At 40.0% G+C, this 25,196-nt stretch overlaps 1 protein-coding gene across 4 annotated transcripts in view; it reads left to right on the forward strand.

Moving 5' to 3' along the window:
- NLN (neurolysin) overlaps nt 1-25,196 on the forward strand; it is a 95,864-nt gene that overhangs the window by 66,737 nt on the left and 3,931 nt on the right. For 2 of the 4 annotated variants that reach the window (XM_020910368.2, XM_070476756.1), the window contains 4 exons: nt 2,304-2,505; nt 13,166-13,352; nt 13,877-14,005; nt 15,172-15,308. In XM_020910368.2, the coding sequence (XP_020766027.1) occupies nt 2,304-2,505; nt 13,166-13,352; nt 13,877-14,005; nt 15,172-15,308 (655 nt within the window). Of the gene's footprint in view, nt 1-2,303; nt 2,506-13,165; nt 13,353-13,876; nt 14,006-15,171; nt 15,309-22,116; nt 22,666-25,196 lie in introns of those variants that run through there. The other 2 variants (XM_070476755.1, XM_070476754.1) reach the window with 2 other exon arrangements.

A 25,196-nucleotide genomic window follows, 5' to 3' on the forward strand; every position in this document is an offset into this window, starting at 1 on the left:
GTGTGTGTGTGTGTTTGTATGTTAGTAATTTCTCTTGACCTATCTTTGGATTTAGTGATTCTTTCCTTGGCTGTAAGAAGTCCATCAATGAGACTATCACAGGCATTCTTCATCCTTATTACTGTGCTTTTCACATCTAGCATTTTCATTGTATTCTCATAGTTTCCAGCTCTCTACCAAAATTATCCTTCTGACTGTGCAGACTGTCTACCTTTTCCTCAAGAATGTTTAACATTTAACCATTTATTTTAAATACTCTAATAGCTGTAACATTTTTGTCATATGAATCTATTTTTCTTGCTCTTTTTGCCTCTTGACATTGTGTTTTTTCCTTGTGTCTTCATATGCCTTACAATTTTTTAAAGTCAAATATCTTATATAAAACAGTAAAAACTAAGATAGTCTTTATACCTAGCAGTGGGCACATACTTGCTAGACCTTTAATGTGAGTGTCTGATTCATTCTATTTAGTACTGGAGCTAGATTGGGCCTTGTTATTGCTATGGTTAACCTCAGTGAACCCAAAGCTTCAGCTCGGATTCCTGTATTTTTTTAGGATGAGAGCTTATTTGCCAGAGGTTTTTTTTTTAGTCTCTTTTCCCCACGCAATGTGAGTTTGTCCATGTGTTCTGTGCTTTAAAGAGGTCTCTTTTCATGCGCTTGCTCCTCTCCTTGTAGTAGACTGCTGTTCCTTATTACTGGATTCCTATTAGCCTTGTTAGGGGAGTGTCGCTTCTGTTGTCCAGATTAAAGGTCAGTCTTAGGAAGGCTCTGGGTCCCTGGGTGTTAGGAGTGGGCCTATTCAGTGAATCTGCCCCATCCTCAGCTGTAGGTCTGGGCCGAGGATGTTTTCCTGCCCCTCCTTCAGAGTACAGTTTTTTTTGTTTGTTTGTTTGTTTTTCTGTTACCAACCCCCAGTAGCAGTGAGTTTTTAGCAGTGCTCTTAAGGCAACAGTGTTTTTTGCCTTTAAGGTCCAGACTCATGTTCTCTAGGAGAAAGATGAAACAGACCTGGGCAGGGCTCCCTTCCACCAGGCCTGCGTCAGCACTGATTCTTTCTCAGCGCTCTCATCCTGCCCCTGACTTTTTCGTGTGTACCCAGTAAGATCTGTGGAGAAGACCTTGCAAATGGATGCAAAATTTCCCTTATCTAATAACTCCTAGTGGTTCCCTACTTTTGCTGATCCACCATCAATCTTTATCAATTTGTTAAAAATTCTCTTACTGGTGTCTACAGGTTAAAACACACACACACACACACACACACACACAGAAGCAAAAAAAAAAATAAGTGTTTGCTTCCTTTCCCTCTATCCTTGGAGGCATCTGTCTTAGACTGTAGGTTGGTTGCCCTTCAACTTTCACTTTATGATGGGTTCAAGAAAAGTCATGATTTGCAGGTTGTCCATCATGTTGCTGTAAGAATAGGATCAATGCCCTGTTCAGCTTGATTCTTAATCAAGCTGTTTCTTAATGGGAAGCTGTAAAGAGACTAGTTTGTTTTTGTTTTACCTGAATAACTTCAGCAGGAAAAAAAGTTATGAGTCATCAAGAAAAATTAATACAGAAAAAGACTTAAAAATCAAAACATCAAACTAAACTTAAATGTATTTTAGTGCTCTGAGCAAAGAAAAGAAGAGGAAACCTATTCCTATAACAAAGTCTAACAGCCCTTAGCTTCTGGAGAGATCATCACAGATCTCACATTGTCCTAGCATAGATGACTTTATAGTATAAATTATGCTTTTTTTCCCAGACTAACTAAAACCATTCTGTTTCCAAAAAGGCCCGTCTGGTTTATAAAAGGAGCTCATTTAATTATGAGTATTGATTCTCCCCTTATTGAATAAAAGAACAACTTTACTATCTGGATTTTAGTTTTTATCAGTTTTTTTAAATCAATTTTAATTTTAAGGAAAAAGTGCCTAGTAAGTCAAACTCTGTATCTTTTATCTCATATTTGCCTCAATGCTATTTAGTGTTTAATGACTCCATCTTTGAAGATGAAAAGCAGGAGCGTGTTAAAATAAATTGGACGTTCAGCTATACCCTATCTGAGGTATATATTAATTCTTACATTAAGATTTCAACACAAGAAACCTTGGAAATATACCTCATATCAAGTGATAGTGGGTTTTTTGTTTTTCATTGTTTCATTTTGACAGAACGTTGACCTGCTTCATAAAAGGTGAGTTAAATGTTTCAAAGCATCTTCTGTTATCAAAAGAATGAGAGAGGCCATGCCAGTGTTCTTGCTAGAGAAGAGTGTGTGAATCTCACCAACTATGCTTCTGGTCCCTTAGGGAAGGGAAGTATAACCACGCAGCCTGCTTTGGTCTCCAGCCTGGATGCCTCCTGCCTGACGGGAGCCGCATGATGTCCGTGGCTGCCCTCGTGGTGAACTTCTCACAGCCACTAGCAGGTCGTCCCTCTCTCCTGAGACACGATGAGGTGAGGACTTACTTCCATGAATTCGGTCATGTCATGCATCAGATTTGTGCACAGGTGAGTGCTTGTTTGTTTGGTTTTTTTAATGGTAAACCTACTAATTGCTTTTCCAGAATTTTTTTTCCCACAGATTTCTCAACTTGTTTCTTAGTATGTTTTTCTCAGAAGCTGAACATGTTCAAAAATGTCATAGGCCTATACAAAACCACATTTTTCTGATTGTGTCCTCTTTCACAACATATTTTTACTCCAAGATCCAGCCACTGATGAAAGAGCTTCATTGAATCCCATCCTGTGGCGTGAGTGCATGCGTGCCCAGTCGTGTCTGACTCTTGCGACCCCATGGACTGCAGGCTGCCAGGCTTTGTCTGTGGAATTTTCCAGGCAAGAATACTGCAGTGGGTTGCCATTTCCTTCTCCAGGGGATCTTCCCAACCCAGGGTTCAAACCCTGCATCTCCCCGGTGTTTCCTGCATTGCCAGGTGGTTTCTTTACCACTGAGCCACCTGGAAGCCCCACCCTATGGAAAAAGAAAGAAAACTATTGTTAAGGAAGGGTGTCAAATTTTTTTTTTCCCTTTTAAATCTTTTCCTCAGAGGACTTTGGTGTAAGCTTCAGAGATAAACTGTGCTGTAATCTGTCTCTTATGCTTATTAATGCTTTGTTTAGTTCAATGGTTTTCAATCATCCAGACTTTATACTCCTTTTTAAATAATGAATAATTTCTTATACCGTCCTTTACTAGGCGTCAATTAAAATCACAGATAACATGGTATAACCCTGGGGGGAATTTACCAAGAGAGAGATGTGTGTGTGCAATGGATTGCAACTAATTTCTCTTTATTTCTAAAAATGAAAAGTATATTTATTCTCAACTTCATAACATAGTCCAGTAAACCAGGCCCAGACTGTTCTAGGATGAACCATGTGAACTTGCTAATATTTAACCACTGTTGACACGAAAACATCTAGTTCAGTTGTTCAACCTAACAGTTTTTAAAATTGATATTTACATAAATGGAGGGACAGCTTTCCAAATTGGAAATCTCCACTCATCTCTAAAGGTGAACTTTTTAGAAATAAACTCTTTATTAGAATAGTTTTAGAGTTAGAGAAAAATTGCAAAGATAGTACTCCTCACCTTGTTTCCCTTACTGTTAACATCTTACAGTACATTTGCCAAAACTAGGAAGCTAATTTGGTGTGGTTAGACTCAACACTTTACTTGGATTTTTCTAGTTTTTCCCAAACTGTCTTTTCTATACAGATTTTTTTTTTTCAAATATAGGTAATATCCTCAGTAAACATAAACGAAAGCATTTTGTTTATATTTTTCAAATTCTGGGCCCGCCAGGCTCTTCTTTCCATGGGATTTTCAGGCAGAAATACTGGAATTGGTTGCCATTTCCTTTTCCAGGGGATCTTCATGACCTGGATCAAACAAGGATCGAACCCTCATCTCCTGTGTCTCCTGCATTGCAGGCAGATTCTTTACCCATTGAGCCATCAGGAAAACCCCTTAATATCCTCACTGAACATAAAAGAAAACATTTGTTTACATTTTTCAAGTCCTAGGCATGGTAGTGTAGTATGACATAATGAAGAATTCAGGTTACATGTGAATAAACCTGAATCTTGCAGCAAAAACTGCAGACTGATACATAAGTGGTTTTGTCAACTCAAGACCAAGAGTAGTATAGCCACTTGTCTTGGTTCAGAGTGCTATTAATATAACAGAATACCATAGATTGGGTGACTTATAAATAGCATGTTGTCTTGACATGTGCAGTTCAATGCTGGACATCCAGCATCCCACACCTAGAGTAGCCCCTAATTGTTGTAATAACCAAAAATGTACCCATTCTTTTTCAGAAAACGACTATCACTTTTGTTAAAAGAAAAAAAAAAACTATTTAACTCCTTCAGCATTTTATCTTTACTTCCTGGTGCTTCCATGTTCTATTTTTAAAAAGCAGAGGGGAATAGGATATGAATCTATTCAGATAAATAAATCCTGGTATACTAATACAGCCATTTCTACTCTCTATTTAATCCAAAGAAAATAAAGCTTTCAGAATAACATAAATTTTCTTCCTTAGATAATTTTAAAGTCTTATTTTCACAGCAATAGGGTTCCTGAAATATTTATTTTCCATCAGTGTCTGGCATTTCCTTTAAGTAGAATAAAACTAGATTCCATTTTTCTAAAACATTTTTATGAATAATTTGGAAAAGTCAAATATTTTTCTTAATTTCAGACTTATGTGACTTAGATTATCTAAGATCCAGTTATGTACTTGTACATAGATAAACAGGAGATCTTCTTTGGATCTGAGAACCTATGAAAATCTGATTTAAGCTATAGAAGTCTCTTCAAGAAAAATGGACCTAAATTTACACAACCAAATTTTTACATGGAATTTCAAAGGGCTGCTAACCCCCTAAAGCCTAGGTCATACTGAATTCCAAGTTAAGAACTATTTCCTCCGTTGTTTGGACGTTAATTATCAGCTAATGATTTCATGAGGAAGTCATTTGGTGTCTTAATCACATTTATTAAAATAATACTGATCCTCAAATAGGGTTTTCTGTGTTTTTGATGCATGTTCTTATTTTGAAACACGACCCTCATTTAACCTTAATATCATATGCTTATCATGTATTCACAAAGCAGTTCTCTACTATTCTGTTATTCTCATTATTTCTTATATTAATTTTGATCCTTTGAAGTACCCACTTTAGTACTGGAAAATAAATTTCTTGGTACTGTTTCATTTTAAAGCTCTGTGACTCATGACTGAAATATATATACACTTATATGGATGAACTATATATGAATATATAATTATATATGTGACTGAACATGTTTATGAATATATATGAATCAATATGTATACTGATATACTGATGATAGTATATATAGTGATGATCAATATATATACTGATGAATGAAATACATGTATGTTTCATATATATATATATACATACATATATATGAATGAACTATGTATGCACCTATATAATTATATGTGACAACTATCTATATATGAATCAGTGAAGAGCCGACTCATTGGAAAAGACTCTGAAGCTGAGAAAGATTGAAGGCAAAAGGAGGAGGGGGTGGCAGAGGATAAAATAGTTAGATAGCATTATTGACTCAATGGACATGTATTTGAGCAAACTCTCAGAGTTAGAGGTGGACAGAGGAGCCTGGTGTGCTGCCTTTCATGCGGTCGCGAAGAGTCAGACACAACTTAGCAAGTGAACAACAACAAATATATATGAATCAGTATATATACTGGTATACTGATGGTGAATAATATCTCTTGAAACAGTAGACTATATTCAAAGACTTTGCCTAACCTCCTTCATGAACATAAAATGTGTCATACAGATGAATAGTGTATGTAGTACAATCCCTTGTTCGGTCATCTCCTAATGAGATTATCACTGAAAAATCTCGTTTGTTAATCCTTTCAAATGTCCTATAATATTTTAAGATCTTTTAAAGTAATGTATTTGAAACCAGTGATCATTGCTTTTGTCTTAAAAATCACAGAGATCCACATATTTGCTGCTTTATAATGATTTTAAAACCTTTTGTACTGACCTAAAGTAGATGGCAATGAAAAAGCAGTATAATAGTTTTTGTGTGCAATAATACTTCTGACTTATCTGAGAAATATATAGTGAATTTATTAATTTGCCATATATATTGAGTAGATTGGTTTTAAGATATGGCAGCCAAGTGTTTCAGTTCTCCAGGCTGGCAGTTTGCCAGTTTGATGACCAAAAGAGCTTGCTAGAGCTTGTCATAGTAATATTTAAATAAGTCAGCAGGAACATCCAGTTTTCAAACATGTAGATGGACTAGTTCAAGGTGTCTACTCTCTCATCATTCAGGAGATGAGTTTCACTCATACCTTTGTGTTTACACTATAGGGTAGATAATTTTGACGATAGCAGTCAGGAGGTGGCATCTCTAGTATCTGTTCCTGTTTCATGGCCTTTTTGTGGTTTGGGCTGTCAGTAATTGCTGGCCTTTTGAACTTCTGTAGAAAAGAAGAGTAATGCTTCTTAACAGCTTCCATTGTGCTGTCTGTATTGGTTGTGCGTTAAGAGCAATAATGAGTTTTGAACTGTTAGAGGACATTATTTTAAAGCAACACATAAGAATCACAATAAAGCCTTATTAAAGTGAAAGAAAAACTTCACATTTCAAATAATCTGTCAATTTCATCTAAAAACTAATAGAGTACTTTGTTTGCTTTAAATATTTTGGATTAGACTACTATTTTAAATAAATATAGCCTATATCAGTTAGGAAGCACCCTACTGTTATAAAAAGAGTACTGGATTAAAAAATCACTCATGTATTTGTGGGCCTGGCTGTTTGACTCTTGGCACATTTTTCAGGCAACCCACTCCAGTATTCTTGGGCTTCCCTGGTGACTCAGCTGGTAAAGAATCCGCCTGCAATACGGGAGACCTGGGTTCGATCCCTGGGTTGGGAAGGTCCCCTGGAGGAGGGAAAGGCTACCCACTCCAAAATTCTGGCCTGGAGAATTCCATGGAGTCCATGGGGTCACAAAGAGTCAGACACAACTGAGAAATTTTCACTTTCAACCTCCTTGAGCTATCTCTTTTTTTGTTACTCATAAAATGGGAACAACAACAATTCTCATATATACTTCCCTGGAGTGCTGATGTGATTAAATAATGTGTGAAAAGGTACTTGGAAAAGAATAAAGTGCCGTACATATCTGAAGTGTTCTTGTAACTATGCTTATATATAATTCAGCTCTTTTGAAATCAATAAGTAGCACACAGGTCATAATTTAAGAAGGTTATAAAGATTGCCATGAAGAAAAGCACTGTCGCTTCAGATTTAAGAGAGTTCACAAATGCCTACCCTCCATGGGTATTGGGTAAATATCTATGGAAGGTGATTGGAAACCATCACATTTGTCTTTTTGTTTTGTTTTAATGATTCCTGCCTACTTAGAAGTTTGGTTCCTAGAGCTCGAGCAGAATGAGCACTTTGTTTATTCATTTATTTGTTTTTTAAAAGTATCTTTTTTTTTTTTGGGTTGTGTGTACAGCTTACAGGATCTTAGTTCCCTGACTAAGATTGAACCCAGGCCCTTGGCAGTGAGAGGGTAGAGTCCTAACCACTGGACCAGGGAGTTCCCCAGTTTGAGCAATTTAGAGTATTGGCAGAGGTGGAAAGGAAATCTGGGTCCATTTATCTTCAGCATTAACACCAAGGAATAGGTGCTTGGAGGAAGCTAAGGAGAGGCTTGGTCAGACCAGCCAAGACTATACTGGGCAGGCCAGGAAGAGTGATGGCGGCCAAGATTTACTGAGCACTGACCATGTGCCAGGCATTGTAGTCATGGCCTTACATTCATTCTGTAATTTTATACATACAATATTCTCAGAAGTGGGTTGACCAGTCTACTTCTATTACTATACTATTATTGCCCCTATTTTCTTTTTCTTTTTTTTTTTAAGTTCTACTAGTTTATTGCAAACAACCCACCTCCCTCCACCTGCCTCATGCATGCGGGCTCAGTCATGTAACCCCATGGATTGCAGTCCACCAAGCTTCTCTGTCCATGGATTTTTCCAGGCAAGAATACTGGAATGGGCTATATTGCCCCCATTTTCAAGTGGAAAAAACTAAGACTTAGGAAAGTTAATGTTCACCCAGGATCTAACCACCCTGGTCCTTATCCCTCTATTTTATTGCTTATAACTATTCTTTGCACCCCCATCCTTGTGATGGAGACAGCATTATGTCATGGGGTCTGCATTTGGGCTCCCAGGTATGTATTCCTATTGGATGGACCTCTTCTTTCTGAGTTTCTTCTATCGAATTCCCTCTAAATCCGTCTCCTGTAAATGTGTGTGGAATGATGAGGTTATCTAGTTTCACATTTCCCTTTGTGTAAGTTGACCTTTTTGGTCTCGGTCCTGAAGTCCACTGAACACCTATCAACAACCTTTTAGCCTCTGCTTCCTGCTCCCAACCCTGCACCATTAGAGTTTCCAGCATCAGTGTTAGAAGCAGTTTCTTTCAGGATCCATTTTTGTTATTTGAATATTTGTGTGTTTATACATACACAAGCACATAGACATATGTACATAGAATAAATGCTGACGTCATGAACCAAATGTGATGCCATACAACATCATTTGTTTCTCTTTGGAGACTTTTTAAAAAAATTTCCTTACTGTGTTTTCTGTGTGTGATTTCTGAAAAATAATTAGAAAAATATGTTTAAAAGAGAAATGTTTTATCGACTCCTTAGAAGCAGTTATTATATATTGGGTCTGACATGTTATAGTAGATATGATAGAATGGGGTTCAGAAGGTATAGTATCTTGAATGCCTAAAGTGTGAGGATATGAAATGTAACAATTAAAAAATTAAAATCAGAATATTATTAAGTAAAGTGATATAAATTTTATATTGATTTACTGATTGAGTATTGAAAGAAGACAAAGTGGAGAGGTGATGTTGGGTTGGGAGCTAAGAGGTCAGGTCAAGTATAAGACCAAGAGAAATCTCTTAGGGTTGTTTCAGGTTTGGGCTTCATACAGAAACATTCTCCTCACACCTTCATTTATTTCACAAAGATTAATTGACTATCCACAACTTTCTGAGCATGTGCTGGATTTTGGAGGTACAGTTGTTAGTGAGGGATTCATACATATAAGGTTGTTCTTAGCGTTGGGTTTGAGTGGAGTAGAGTGCTCAGTCATGTCCGACTCTCTGCGACCCCATGGACTGTGGCTCACCATCCATGGAATTTTCCAAGCAAGAATACTGGAGCGGATAGCCATTCCCTTCTCCAGAGGTTCATCCAGGGATCGAACCCATGTCTCCTCCATTGGCAGGCAGATCCTTTAGCACTAGTGCCATCAAAGAAGAACTTTATATGTGAACTTAAGGTGCAGTATTCGTGACTTTTGTAGGGAGTTTCCTGGGGGCGCAGTGACTGGTACTTGGCACTCTCACTGCTGGGACCTGAGCTCTGTCCCCATTCGGGGAACTAAGATCTCACAAGCTGCACAACACAGCCCAAAAAACAGACTTCTCCAGATAATGTGTTGTTTCATATGTCTTAAATGATGATGGTAACACTGACCAGGGGAACTCTAGGGCTGTTGTGAAAGTTAACAACATGTTATTCAGGTTCTCTTTATTACTGTTATTATTACCAATGATTGCTAGGTATATGCGAAGTTAAAAGTGTGACCTTTAACCCTCTGTTTATGGCAAAGCCTAGGAGACAGTGGCACTTTTCTTTTTTTAATGCCTTATTTCTTAAACTTCATCATCCCTGGATTTAGGATTGGATCAGACAGGTCAGGACATGGAATGACTGCTAGGAAATCATTAGCGGATCACCTCAGACAGCCAAAGTCCACTCTTCTGAGCCCTGTTCTTTTCCCTAAACAGAGTACACCTATTGATTTCAGCAGCTGCCTTTTCTTTGAGTTGAGATTTGCCCTCATGAAAATAACACTTTACTTGTAAATGCTAAAAGCAACGAGTGAGTCTCTTAATTAGAATAATAGCCTATATAAGATTTGGTCCTTAAATATAACAAAAGCTCACATAACTTTTTGAGCTTGAGTTTATATAATTTTGCTCCAGGTCTTACTGTGTTATATCCATTGAGAAACAAATGTCTGTAGCATCTCATAGTTTTAGACAGCTTTCTTCCTCTCAAAAACTTCTAACCAAATAGGAATCTAAGTTTACCTTGTTTTCTAGGCTTTATTGTTAAAGTATTTCCTGTAGCAATAATGCTCCTGAGGTCTATATTCAACACCATTGAATTATTCATGTTGAAAACTAGAAAGCACTTCTTTGGAACCCACAGTTGAAAACTGTAGTGGGAGTGGTATTTGTTGGTCGTCAGAGAGTAACATCACTCAAAGCCAGGCTGTTTTGCTCACCAGGCCCCCAACAGGCTGCTGGTTCCTAAGACTTACCCATGGTTTCTTTGTGAATGGACACAGTGACTGACTGTGGATTCCTTTCCTTTTCAAATTTAGCTATTTGCAGGGAAATTGAGTTTTTGAATTTTATAAGTTCTTTGTCCTCCTCATTTGAAAAATATTTAAATGATCTTGCCCAAAGGGCACACAGAGAAACAGCATGACTTTCGGGAAATTAGTAAGCAGTAGAGTTATTTTTAGCTTTTACTCCTAGCAAACATTTCCTTTTGTTCTTTAGAAGACATTGTTGATCTGTTCATTCATGTGCTGTGGTCTTTCCCCAACTGGCTTCAGATAGAATAAGCCCTCTCTTCTCTACTCTGCATGACGGAGCTGGCGTTGCTTCTCTTTAATTTTAACCCACGACTTACTCATTTGTTCATGTTTTTCTACATTCTGGGGCACCACCACTAACACGTACATACACATACATTTTACTGTTGTTTGGGGTAGATTTTCCCTCTTCCCAGCAAATACTAACCAAAAAATGTTCACACATGCAGACTGTACAAAATTTATTTATTTTTTTGTCAAAATACTGTATAGTAATATCTGATGGTGTAATTTTGTCCTTATTTTCTCTGTTAGTACTTATTTTGCAGTTATAGATACCATCTTTAGAAAGTTATGCGGTTAGTATTACAGAATCCCAAATCCAGGATAGATGGTTACAAAGGCTGGCTGTTACACTTCAATGTCATGTTTGATCTTTGAAAAATCTTCCAGTACTTAGAGGAAATCGGGTTTTTAAGGAAGTACACTGACACTTCACTTTTACTCTTCACATAAAGGCAAGTTTGATATAAGACTAGATCCAAAATGATTTCACCATTTTGTAAAATCATAATTTAACTTTTTTTTCCTTTGATTTTTTTCTGTAAGAGAATATTATAGTATCTGTGATTAAAATTGGAGTTCTGACTCAGACCACCTGGTTTAATATCCAGGTTCTACCATTAATCTCAATATGTCTCAATTTCCTCATCTCATAAATGGAGATTGCAATTATTATACAGTTGTTTTGAAATTTAAATCAGATAATCCATGAAAAAGCCTAGCAAAACACCTAACATAGTAAAGTCTCAATAGATGTTGGCTATTATAATTATTGTATAGAATTATTTTCTCTATAGTGTAGGCTGTAGTTATTTTTAGAAGATTATATACAAGAAAGAGGCAAAAATATTCAGTTTTTCTGGAGCCCTTGACTTTTTCCCTGTAAGAATTTTTTATTGGAATGTCCTCAAACAGAGGTTACCCAATTCCATTGCCTAGTGAATTTAGTTTCCCTTGGCCCATCAGTATTTGAAGCTCTTCATATCTAGAATCAGCACAGTTATAATAGGAAGTCAAGCAGAACATTTTTTTGCATAAAGAGAGGGAGGCCGAATGTGAGGTGGCATTGACATCTGTGCCTCTGCCCTGGGCCAAAACAGAATGGCCCATCTGCTGCCTCCTCCGCTGGTGACGCCCCCTCCTCTCCCTCCGTTCCGTTTAGAGCCCTGGGGATGATGAAGTCAGGGAGAGAATACCAGGATGTGAAGCATCTAAAGAGGGAAGCAGGACAGAGGTTCAGAGGAAGATAATAGAATCACTCCCATTCTGCAGCTGACCCAGTTGGGTAAATGCTAAGTATTCCTCTGCCAATAGCGATTTTACGTGAGTTCTCTGGATGATGTGAAGGCTGAAAAACACCAGCCTGTCTAATGAATTCCCATCTTTCTGGTTAAGAGCTTTCCTGACATCTGATTCAACAATTTACTAAACTTTCCTTTTTTAAATAAAACTTTTTTTCTAATGCTTAACCCACACCCTCAGAATAAGTCCTTTATTTTTACAAGGGGTACTGTAACTTCTGAGTATATCCTTTGTTTTTCTTATAGCTGCATTAAACTCACCTCACTTACCAACTATTATACGATGCTAACTCATACTGTAGAGGCTTCTTGTTTTAAGGTAACATCTTCTACCCAATCTAAGAGGTACAACTCAGGCTTTCTACAATATGGTTGTTTTAGAAAAACTTATTTAAAGCTTAAAGCACCAAACATCATACACCTGAAAGGGATATCAGTCTATAATGTTGTAATTTAACTCTTTAACTGATTTTGATGAAAACCTGAGTAGTTAAGTAATAGATTGATAAATACGCCAGAAAGGCATGTACTGAGTAAACAAAAATATGCAAATAGCAAGGGGAACTAGGGAGAGACTGTCTTAGATAATGAATCTCTTCAATTTTAATGGGAAACTCTTTTTTTTCTGGCCAAACTGCTCAGCTTGCATAATCTTAGTTTCCCCAACCAGAGATTAAACCTTCGCCCTTGGTAGTAAAAGCGCTGAGTCCTAAATCACTGGACCACCAGGGATGTCCCTGGGAAATTCTTTTAAAACATTTTTACTTTCAATGCTTAAGGTTTCTTTTAACTTACACTAATTTTTTCAGTTATGATTTCCTGATGATTGTTTCAAGTGTGTCTGTGATTCAGAAGAATGAAATATTATTTTAATGTAGATATTTGGGGACTATTTTTCAGGCTGCTTGGCTACTTGTTTTATTTTCATTTAAATTTGAGGTTATCCTCATCTTCATCCAAAGTTGACTCTGATTCTGACTTAAGTTTTGGTGAGTCGATTATAAATCATCATATATGTAGTTTTCATTCACTGCTTTTTAAAAAAGATTTTTATGTTTACTTTCTAGACTGACTTTGCACGATTTAGTGGAACAAATGTGGAAACTGACTTCGTAGAGGTGCCATCACAAATGCTTGAAAACTGGGTGTGGGACGCTGATTCCCTCCGAAGACTATCTAAGCATTATAAACATGGAAGCCCTATTACAGATGATCTGCTTGAAAAGCTTGTTGCTTCTAGACTGGTCAACACAGGTATGACTTACCGTTTTAGAAAATGAATTAGAATTGCTTCATGGAGAATTGGTGGCATCTTTTTTAGGTAAGAAGTGGATTTATTTAGAGAAATACAGTTTCCATAGACAGAATGTGGACCGTTTCAAAAAGCAAGAGTGGCTCCGGGGCCTGGGGTCATGTCAGAAAGTGAGAACAGCAGTGAGAAAAACACACTCCGCAGACAGAGTGTAGGCCATCTCAGAAGGCAAGAGGCCGGCTGGCGTCTTCTTCTATAGAATTTATTTCCTCTTTTGTAATGGTGGCACCCCAGAGTGTTAACATGAGTTGGGAAGGCCACTAAGCATGTTGGAATACTGAACACTGGAATTATATCCAAGAAAAAAAGATGCATTTCCTTTTAAATCTTAAATAGAATGAGGTGGCTTGCTCCAACCTTGTAATGAATACTGTTAGAATCCGTTCATGAAATCTCTGATCTTGTGATTTTAGGACATGTAGTTCTCTCTTCTCCCAAACTTGCCGAAACATTCTTATGTTATTAGGTCTCCTGACCTTACGCCAGATTGTTTTGAGCAAAGTTGATCAGTCTCTCCACACCAACACTGCGCTGGATGCTGCAAGTGAATATGCCAAATACTGCACAGAAATTTTAGGTGTTGCAGCTACTCCAGGTATGTAAATATACTCACTGCAGGTTCCTTCTTCCTGGGAAGCACAGGGTATGCTCAGCACTGCTAGAGAAGGCAGAGTGTGTCAGGCAGATTACCTAATATAATTTATTTCTGATTTCTGAAACCAGGCCATGACTTTCAGATAAGCATACTTTTGTCCTTATGAGTTATCCTGTCCAAATGTGCTTGAAGGGAAGGCGGCTCCAACTCTGCAGCATTTTAGTGTAATCAGGCGTGAGCAATTGGCCTCCACCCAGGGCAGAGAAAGCCATTCAGTTTGGGAGCATGGCCTGGCCCCGCCCTCCCTGTGTGCCCCGTGACTTCTGTAGGATTTCAGTAAGACACTGGCACGAGGGACATTTTAGAGGAAGGCGCAAACTTCTGCCTTGTGTCTGATTCTGCTTCCGAGGTCAGTTCAGGCAGTTTGATTTTCTAACCTGATATGATTTATGAGACTCATGTGAGTGGGTGGGAGATGGTCAGACACAGGCATTACATTTATATTTATTTATTTCAAGCAAACATGTAGCTGTGCATGTAGACATAGTTGGAAAGGTGACTTTTTTCGATCAAAGAAGCTATTGTCTAATTGAGGCAGTCACTTTTCTAGTGATAATAAAGGTCGCAACAGCGCTGAGTCTGTCCAGGCCCCTCACTTCCTTTTGTGATCTAGTACACTGAACAGCAAACTTTGGGCCCTGGAGGTAGATTGAATCTACCTTTTTTTAGCTTTGCAAGTAAAGAGTTCTTTTTCAGTAATTATGAACCTCAAGTAAGTACCATTCTGACCCATTTTAGATATAAATGGGTGTGACAAAGAGAAGGCTCAATATTATTAGAATATTTATAAGACACATAGGTGTCTAAGGGACAAGAAAGGACTGAGTTGTCTCTTGGGTGTGGACAAAGCCTCTGAAACTATTGTTAGGCATTCCAGAGCATAGGGCCGAAACCATCTCTGAGGTGGAGCTGTCAGAGGAGAGAAGTTTGTAAACATCTTGGCCACAAACACCCATAAACCCTGGGAGTGCTAGAGGTGACTAGAAGTGAGGACCTAGCACTGTCTCCTCCTGTAGCTCAACTCCCCATAGGGAAGCCTTAGCTAGCTGAGAACCTGATATTCAGCTTCTGACATCACATTGTTTGAAATGTATCTTTTTTTAAAGGCACAAATATGCCAGCAACTTTCGGACATTTGGCTGGGGGGTATGATGGCCAATATTATGGATATCTTTGGAGTGAAGTATTTTCCACGGACATGTTTTACAGCTGTTTTAAAAAAGAAGGGATAATGAATCCTGAGGTATTGTATTGTTTTTTTTCCTCCTTTTTTTACTTCTATACTTGCCCTATCCCCCTTAACTCCTAGTGTGAAATATTTTTTACACCTAGATTTTGAGAGTAAGAGATCTGGTAACAACTTTTAACTTTAAAAGTCTAGCATCTTCTCACATCATCATACATCATACATTTGCTTTGTATAGGTGATTAATTCTGTAATTTGGGGGGGGAAAAAAAGCCTACTGCATTTTCTTCTTATTAGCATTCCATTATATTGCATAATTAAAATTCAAAGCTTTGTTTATGCATCTGTGCATTTATAGCTGCTAGTTTTGACATGTGCCGTACAGTGTTTTCGTTTTATAGGCTGGGAAAGAAAGGTAAACTCCTTCCTGATATAAATGATCTGCCTACGTTTTGATACACTCTACACACTTTCATTATACGTTTTCTGTGGAAGTCCCCCTTTTTTCTGTGACTGGCACACGCCACCTACAACACAGAGCGTGTAACCTAAATGCCTCTGAGCACTTTAAGCTGCTTTGTTAACCTGAGCCGTTCCTTTCCGTGAACAGCGACTTGACTGCCAGGTGGCTGCCAGCCAAGCCTTCCTGAGTTGCAGTCCCTCTGTCTCCATTCTTGTTGAAGACTCAGCTGTCAGATTATTTCCAGGGCTGATGATTTTCCAGTGTTTTTTTTCATTCTGTTTGATGCAGAAATTAGAAGAACAAAGTGTCAAAATCAGATTCTCTGTGTGTATTTCAACCGACTTATTCTCAAAACTTTGTGTTTCTGGATTGCATACTGCCTTACACATGAGCTCTGAAATGACAGATGTGATGTAGACCACCATCCCTTCTCGCCACCCTTCGCCCCCAAAACAGCACCTTCAGGGCACCTGCGTTCTTTTCTCTAGCCTTTCCAATCCCTTCATCTTCCATCTGTCCTACCCAGGCTCTTAGGTCCCTGTAAGTCTCCTTCCATCCCCTGGCAACCCCACTTAAAGAACGATCAGCCACTGGCCTATTCTCATAAATACCCTGACTTCTGCATGACCTTCAGCCAGTGTCCATCCTGGATTCCTCTACCATCTCATTTAGAGATGGTACCCTTGGGGTTCAGATTCCCCTTCTGCAGAATATCCTGAGGCTCCATTTGATGCCCCACTGCAGAGTCCGGCTGTCTGGACCCCCAACGTAACTCCACAGTCCTGCTCACTTCTCTAATTGGGGTCCCCACCACCTGTCTCCCACTCAGCAAATGCTCTGTCCTCTCTACTAAGGACATTAAGAGCATTGAAAGTGAGTACCTTCATCTTCAATATTTAACTTCTTCCCTCCCGTCTCAGAAGACAGATCTGTAATACTAAGACTCACCGGTTTACCATCTCAGGAAAAAAACTGACTGATCATCTCAGTGCCCCCACTGAGTCATCCTTCCTCTCACAGCCTACTGTCTAGGTGTAAGAATCAGTTTCTGCACACCTCTGCCTCCTGGCTTTGGCCTCCAGCAACTGAATTGGAAAGTTGTTACCCTCCCCTCCAGAGTAACCACTGATGATCCAGTTGCCAACTCTCAAAGGCCCTCGTCCACCTTTTGTCTTGTTTTATTCCTGCCTCTTGGTATTCCTCTTTGTCACAGCCCTCAGCTAAGCAAACAGATCCCGTCTGTACTTCCCAGAACTCTCAGCCTGGCAGCCAGATTTCTGTGTCCCCTTGGGTCTTTCCTCCTTCACAAATTTATTCATTCTGCTTCTTCCACCTAAAATCTATGCTTTCCTTGTCTGTGCCTCTCCAGAACTCTGCCATTCATAAAGGCCCTATTCAAACGGCCACTCGTTTATGAAGTCTTCCAGATCACTGAAACCAGAAGTGATCTTTCCATCCTCTGAACAGAAGAGTGAACTTGGGCATGGGGTATACGGTTTCAATAAGCTTTTTCTTGTGTCTGGAATGTTTAATAAAATTATCTTACAAAATGACAAAATCAGGTTATAAAATATTTTACACCATAGAATGTGAATTCTGATTTTAAAATATGCATTTAGAAAAAAAGTACATCAAAATATTTTCCATTATTATCTTTGGTAAGTTTATGGTTACTCAGTGTTTTCCTGTACTTTTTATGGAGCTTTTCCTTATGTTTACATAGAGCATGAATTATTGTAGAAGTCAGAAAACAGTGTTTAAAGAGACACAAGGTCCAGGTATGTAAGAGTACAATTGTGACCTCCACCAGCTCTTAAGTCATTGGCGAGGCTTCCTGGCATAAGTGCTACGTCGCCTCCGCTCCACTCACATGACCACACCTCAGGAGCCTCCACTGTCTGCTCTCCTCTCTCGGCTGTCACAGTAACAGTCAAAGGACTGATTCCAGTGGATCCCAAGGAACTTGCAGTTCCGGCAGGAGGGATCCCTGCCATCACGCCTCTATGTGCCTCCTTTCTTCTCAGGCTTCACTGCTTGGCAGGCAGCCAGACTGCTCTTAATTCAGACAGAAGGGCAGGGTTGAACGTGGAGGAAGCAAGATTCCCTACGACCTGGAGTTGTTGCCTTGTGGTGTCAAAGCCTGTTTTAAGTTTGAAATTCTAGATTCAGCTGTGCAATATATTATTACTTATGCCAGGAAGTTGGCTTTAATCCCTCCTTTTCTCCTTCCTGTTAAATGCTCTGGAACATCATGTCGCTTCCTGTCCCGCTGCTGGAACAGCAATAGTGAGTCCGGCTCCAGAGGCTGAGAAGAATCCACTGCACCCACCCTCACGCTCTTCAATTCAAATACCCATTTATTTAAAAACTGACACTTTGGAATAACAATCCTGTTCTACAGAAACTTCTGTCATTATTACAACTGTGTCATGATGAAGGGAAAGAATTCTTGTGGGATGAAGAGGTGCTGAATTTGATCTGAAGCTGTGGATATCAGAGCAGGCACAATATATCACACAATCTTGTTGTCTCAAGACCCCTCACCCTCCCTGGTACATATATTTGGAGCATTTTGAGAAAATAGCAGGATGGCCCATCAAGGAGTCAGTACCTGCTTTTCTTAGTCCCCAAGCTCTAGAGAGGCTGGGGGCTGAAAGATCATGTATTGACATTATTGTTCATGGTCATTAGTATCAACGGAAGAGCATCTCCAGGCCTTACCTCTGACCTCTTACCATCCTGCAAAGCCTGGGGTCTGACAACCATTTTAGATCTCAACAAGCAGAACTGTAGAAACTGTGCTACTCACTGGGAAAACAATAGTAGGAGGGGTCAAATATAAGCCTGCAGTCTTCTGTGCCCTACGTGTTAGCAACAAATATTTTATAGTACAGTTGTTTGATAGCCTCTATCAAAGGTTTAGAACTGGCTGCTTACCTGAAATAGCCTGAAAGTTTGCTACCTCTGGTTTTATCTCTAATTTTCTCTGATCTTCATAGTAATTAGGTATAACATCTTAACTGTATAGTTTGTTAAATATAGCAGTATCTTTAGTTTTTACTTTTTCAACCCACCTCTTAAATATCTTTAGCTTTTACTTTTTCAATTCATCTCTTAAATAACTATGGAGGGAGCTACTTGGGAGTAACAGTTTCCCAGCAAACTCTAGGAGCTCTTTCAGGATCCCTTTAAGGTTCCAAAACATGGTTTCAAAATCCAGCAGCTAATCGTAGGGTTGAAAGAATGAGGGCATTTTAACAAGGGCCATTTCTTTTTATAATGCAGCTTCATTGTGGGAAAATTTCCTAAAAAGTAATAGACATGCAGATTCAAAGGCAATTATATTGTTAAGCTAGAATTATGTTCCTCCTCTTCTGCATTTAGAGTAATTGCTAAGCTTTGGTTTTTTTCCATTAGTGAAGAAGAATTACAGCCAAGTATCACATGCAGAAGGGAATACTGAGAAAGTCAAAGATAGTTGAGTATAACTGTCCACAATGCCATAAGGAAGTACCTAGATCTTGCATACAATAATGGACAGAGAAACAAAGAATCTTGGCCAAACAGGAAGAAGAATTACGTGACAGGGAATTTCCTGGTGGTCCGGTGGTTAAGACTCCATGCTTCCGCTGCAGGGGACACAGGTTTGGTCCCTGATCAGGGAACTGAGATCCCACATGCCGTGTGGTGCAGCTAAAAAACTAAAGAGAAAAATTACCTGATAAAGTGTATTATAAAGCTAAGTATTCCAGGGACTAGGCCCAATTTCTGCTTAAATGTGTTGCTAGGAGAGAACATGAAATTTGCTCTCCTGATGGGCCTTACAAGTGGATTAAATTCTGTTTCAGCTTCTCTGACCTACCACCCCAAAGCTAATTTTTCTTACACTTCAACTTATTCTAACAGTGTTAAATTCTGCCTAGATTTAAAGGAAAAAGAAAGGAAATGGGGTTGATGTTCAACCTACTTCTTGAATATTTACAACGCCAGACCTTCTAAGCCTTGAATTCCAACCAGCTGGAAGCAGTTTTTCTTTCTTTTTCTGTTCCTCCAGCCCTTCTTTGTGTTTCTGTTAGAGCTCTAGTAATCTGCCTTGCTAATTGTCTATTTCTTTGTCTCACCTTCTGGATCATAAGGCTCTTGTAATAGGAACTGTTTTATTCATTTTGGTGTTGGTCCTCTGCATCAAAATACTTATATTGCTGGACCTAACTGGTAGCTCTCCAACCTGCTTCCTCTCATCGGTTCCCCTAATACACAGGACTGACCAGGCTGCCCTTTTTCCTCCAGGTCTCCTCCCTCCCCGTAAATATTTACTCATCCCTCCTCACAAATTGAAACTTCACTTAAGTTCTCCAGAAGACCTCTTTGAGTCAAGGGGAGATTCCTACCCTGTTCTGACTACCAACACCAGTCTTTCACCTTCTCCCCCCTTCCTCTTTGTCGTCAAAGGCATTCTTTTTCCCACTCACAACCTCCCCACCCTCATTCATAGAAAACAAAGGAAGTGCTGTGGGAAGAAGTGTACAGATGAGCTACGGAAGGACAGGTTTCAATACGCACTGTAAAAGCGGGCTGGTGAGCCTGTTAGGCGCCTGACTGGCGTCGCTTGTCCTTGGGCGGACGCGCTCTGCCCTGATGCCCTTACTCGGAGCAGGAAGGAGACACCTGACTCTACTGCCTAGACTCAGTTACAGGACGGAGGCGGAAGGGAGGGCTGGAAGGCCGGGCAGACTGCGCGTGCTCCTCCAGAGACGCCAGGGGTGGCGCGAGACCCAGCCTGCGTCCCACGTATGTGTGCTCGTTACTGGTAGACGGTGGGTGTCCTTCACTCAGATAATTATGAGTGCTCAAACAAAGGGAGAAGGGCATGGCAACGCACTGCAGTGTTCTTGCCTGGAGAATCCCACGGACAGAGGAGCCTGGCGGGCTGCCGTCCATGGGGTCACAAAGAGTCAGACACGACTGGGCGTCTAACACAGAAGGGCTTCCCTTGGCGGCTCAGACGGTAAAGGCTGCCTACAATGAAGGAGACCCGGGTTCCATCCCTGGGTCAGGAAGATCCCCTGGGGAAGGGAGCGGCTACCCACTCCAGTGTTCTTGCCTGGAGAATTCCATGGACAGAAGAGCCTGGCGGGCTGCAGTTCATGGGGTCACCAAGAGTCAGACATGGCTGAGCAGCTAACACAAGATTGTTGCATAGAGTGAGTGCCTTGTCTCTCCTGCTTAGTATTCTTGTGTGTGCATGCTCAGTCATGTCTGACTCTTTGCGACCCCATGGGCTGTAGCCCACCGGGCTCCTCTGTCCATGGAATTTTTCGAGTAAAAATACTGGAATGAATTGCCATTTCCAACTCCAGGGGGCCTCCCCGACCCAGGGGTTGAACCCCCTGTCCTGTGTCTCCTGCATTGGCAGGCGGATTCTTTACCACTGCATCACCTGGGAAGCATACACTACAGTATGCTAGTATACTTAGTATAATATTTTATACTGATAGTGGAGATGAAGTCTCTTGTGCTTTTTTCTAGCTTTATTAGGAGACAGAACCAATTTTAAGGAAATGCTGAAACAGGAATGCATTTGTTTCTCTGACTGTCCATGAGTAACTGAGCTTAGGGACAGTATGAGAAAGAAAATGAAAGGCGGGGTAGATGACGAGTCAGGTTTGTTGAATACCACCATATAGCAGGAATGATTCTAGGGAGCAGGTAAGGTACTAAACCATTGCTCAGATTCCTCATATACTGGGGGAGGTAGGCATATTCCCACCTTACAGATAAGGGAACTAAGGCCCAAGGCCACATAGCTGAGGATGAAGCCAAGATTCTAACCTGGGCCTGACTCCAAAACTCCTGATCTTGCCTTAAAAAACATCAGTGTTGAGGACTTGCCTGGTGGTCCAGTTGTTAAGACTCTGTGCTTCTACTGCAGGGGACATGGGTTCGATCCCTACTCGGAGAACTAAGATCCTGCCTGCTGTGGGGAGCAGGCAAAAATAAAGAAATCTGAACATATTTTTAAAAAAAGAAAGAAACCATCAGTGTTACAGAGGATTTACACAGTTGCCAAAAGACACATATTAACCTTCCAGGAGTAAAAACCGCAAAGGTGACCAGTGATGATTTTCCCTTCCCTGAGTGACTGATAGGAGCGCTTACTCAGCACAGACCCTCCTGCAGGGTTTTTCGAGCATGGAAGTTTCTAGTGGTTGTCTTAGAGCTTCTCTTCCTGCTTTGCTCACAGTTATGGTGCCTCCATTATATAAACAGAGGAGAACCACTCACACCACAGACTCTGTCCACCTGTAGCATTTGTCTCCCAGACAGCGTTCTCTCACCCAGGGAAACAGTACCTTCCTAACACACAAATTCATTTAACTGTTGTTTTTTTTTTTTTTAAAGAAAAGCAAGATCCTATTACCAAAATGACTCTTAAACTCTTCTCCAAACTTCATTGCCAAGGAAATGAAACTATTAAGAGGCCATTGCTCTGTAATTCAGGAAATTGAATCAAGTTGTGTGGAGCTGTAAGCAGGGGAGGACCTGCGCTGTTCTGAGCCACGTACTGTGAGACTAAACAGCGCCCAGCTGTACAGTGACCTTACCGGCAAGGGAGATGAGAACCGGCTCTTCACAGCGGTGTGCAGCCCCCTCAGCCTCGCTGTTCTTCACTATCTGCAGTTACAGCTCTCGGTGCAGAACAGGAGTGTTCTGGCAGACGTCCACATTTTGGCGATTTTTTTTTAACTTTAAAATTTTCATTATTTTTCCTATAGCTGTGCAATGAAATACACCCTTTAAAAAGACTCTCAGATCTTGAGCATTAAGAATTTCTGCAGGTAAATACTAGTAATTGAGGCTGCATGATAGGTTCAAGAGGGTTGACTATCCTCTTGTCTCGATGATTACTATGTATTGAAAATATTTCCATAATAAATGGCTTAAATTATTTTTATGTTCAGATCAATTTAATTCACATTTTCTAAGTTCCTATACTGCTTCACCCAGGGAGAACAGCCCTTCCTCCCCCCCCCAACCCCCGCCTACGGATTTGTTGTTGTTCACTTGCTCAGTTGTGTCCAACATTTTGTGACCCCATGGACTGCAGCACACCAGGCTTCCCTGTCCTTCACCATCTCCCAGAGTTTGCTCAGACTCACGTCCTTTGAGTCGGTGATGCCATCCAACCACCTCATCCTCTGTTCCCCTCTCCCATGCCTTCAGTCTTTCCCAGCATCTGGTTCTTTTCCAGTGAGTCAGTTCCTCGCATCAGGTGGCCAAAGTTTTGGAGCTTCAGCTTCATCATCAGTCCTTCCTGTGAATATTCAGAGTTGATTTCCTTTAGGATTGATTGGTTTGATCTCTTTGCTGTCCAGGGAACTCTCAGGAGTCTTCTCTAGTACCACAGTTCAAAGGCATCAATTCTTTGGTGCTCAGCCTTTTTTATTTTTCAGCTCTCACATCCGTACATGACTACTGGAAAAACCATAGCTTTGACCATACGGACCTTTATAGGCAAAGTAATGTCTTTCCTTTTAAATACACTGTCTAGGTTTATAATTTCTTTTCTTCCAAGGAGCAAACATCTTTTAATTTCAAGATTGCAGTCACCATCCGAAGTGATTTTGGAGCCCAAGAAAATAGTGTCACCGTTTGCATTGTTTCTCCATCTATTTGCCATGAAGTGATGGGACCGGATGCCATGATCCTCGTTTTTTGAATGTTGAGGTTTTTTCACTCTCCTATTTCACTTTCATCAAGAAGCTCTTTAATTCCTCTTTGCTTTCCTCCATAAGGATGGTGTCATCTGCATATCTGAGGTTATTAATATTTCCCCTGGCAGTCTTGATTCCAGCTTGTGCTTCACCCAGCCCAGCATTTCGCATTTCTGCATATAAGTTAAATAAGCAGGGTGACAATATACAGCCTTGACATACTCATTTCCCAATTTGGAACCAGTCTGTTGTCCCATGTTCAGTTCTAACTTTTACTTCTTGACCTGCATACAGGTTTCACAGGAGGCAGGTAAGGTGGTCTGGTATTCCTGTCTCTTAAAGAATTTTCCACAGTTTGTTGTGATCGGCACGGTCAAAGGCTTTAAGCAGAAGTAGATGTTTTTCTGGAATTCACTAGCTTTTTGTTGATCCAACGGATGTTGGCAATTTGATCTCTGGTTCCTCTGCCTTTTCTAAATCCAACTTGTACATCTGAAAGTTATCAGTTCACATACTTCGGATGCCTAACTTGAAGTATTTTGAGCGTTACTTTTCTAGCATGTGAAATGAATGCAATTGTGTGGTAGTTTAAAGATTCTTTGGCATTGCCCTTATTTGGGGTTGGAATGAAAACTGACCTTTTCCAGTCTTGTGGCCACTGCTGAGTTTTCCAAATTTGCTGACATATTGAGTGCAGCACTTTCACAGCATCATCTTTTAGGATTTGAAATAACTCAGCTGGAATTCCATCACCTCCACTAGCTTTGTTTGTACTGATGCTTCCAAGGCCCACTTGATTTCACACCAGGAGGTCTAGCTCTGGGTGAGTGATCACACCATCATGGTTATCCAGCTCATTAAGATCTTTTTTATATAGTTCTTCTGTGTATATTTCCCACATTTTCTTAATATTTTCTCTTTCTGTTAGGTCCATACCATTTCTGTCCTTTATTTGCATGAAATGTTCTCTTGGTATCTTTTGTTTTCTTGAAGAGATCTCTAGTCGTTCCCATTCTATTGTTTTCCTCTATTTCTTTGCCTTGTCCACTGTAAAAGGCTCTCATCTCTCCTTGCTATTCTCTGGAGCCCTGCATTCAGATGGGTATATCTTTCCTTTTCTCCTTTTCCTTTTGCTTCTCTTCTTTCCTCAGCTATTTGGAAGGCCTCCTCAGACAACCATTTTGCCTTTTTGCATTTCTTTTTCTTGGGGATGGTTTTGATCACTGCCTCTTGTACAATGTCACAGACCTCCATCTATAATTCTTCAGGCACTCTGTTTATCAGATCTAATCCCATGAATCTATTTGTCACTTCCACTGTAGAATCGTAAGGGATTTGATTTAGGTCATACCTGAATCGCCTAGTGTTTTTCCCTACATTCTTCAATTTACATCTGAATTTCACAATAAGGAGTTCATGACCTGAGCCACAGTCAGCTCCCAGTCCTGTTTTTGCTGACTGTATAGAGCTTCTCCATCTTTGGCTACAAAGAATGTAATCAATCTGATTTCAGTGTTGACCATCTGGTGATGTCCATGTGTAGAGCTGTCTCTTGTGTTGTTGGCAACTCTATAGGTCTGGGGCCTAGAACATAAGGTGACCCTTAGAGGGGCTTGTTAGACAATGTTCTAGTATGACACTGAAGAAGTGGTAGCAACCTTCTTGCCTTATTTACAAGTTTTGAATAAATTTTCTTAAAAAGGAGGGCCCTGTAAACACTGATAATGGACTTCATAAAAACCCTGGTAATGACAGTTTAAAAGATTT

The sequence above is a fragment of the Odocoileus virginianus genome, chromosome 14, assembly GCF_023699985.2.
Source record: "Odocoileus virginianus isolate 20LAN1187 ecotype Illinois chromosome 14, Ovbor_1.2, whole genome shotgun sequence".
Taxonomy (NCBI): Eukaryota; Metazoa; Chordata; class Mammalia; order Artiodactyla; family Cervidae; genus Odocoileus; species Odocoileus virginianus.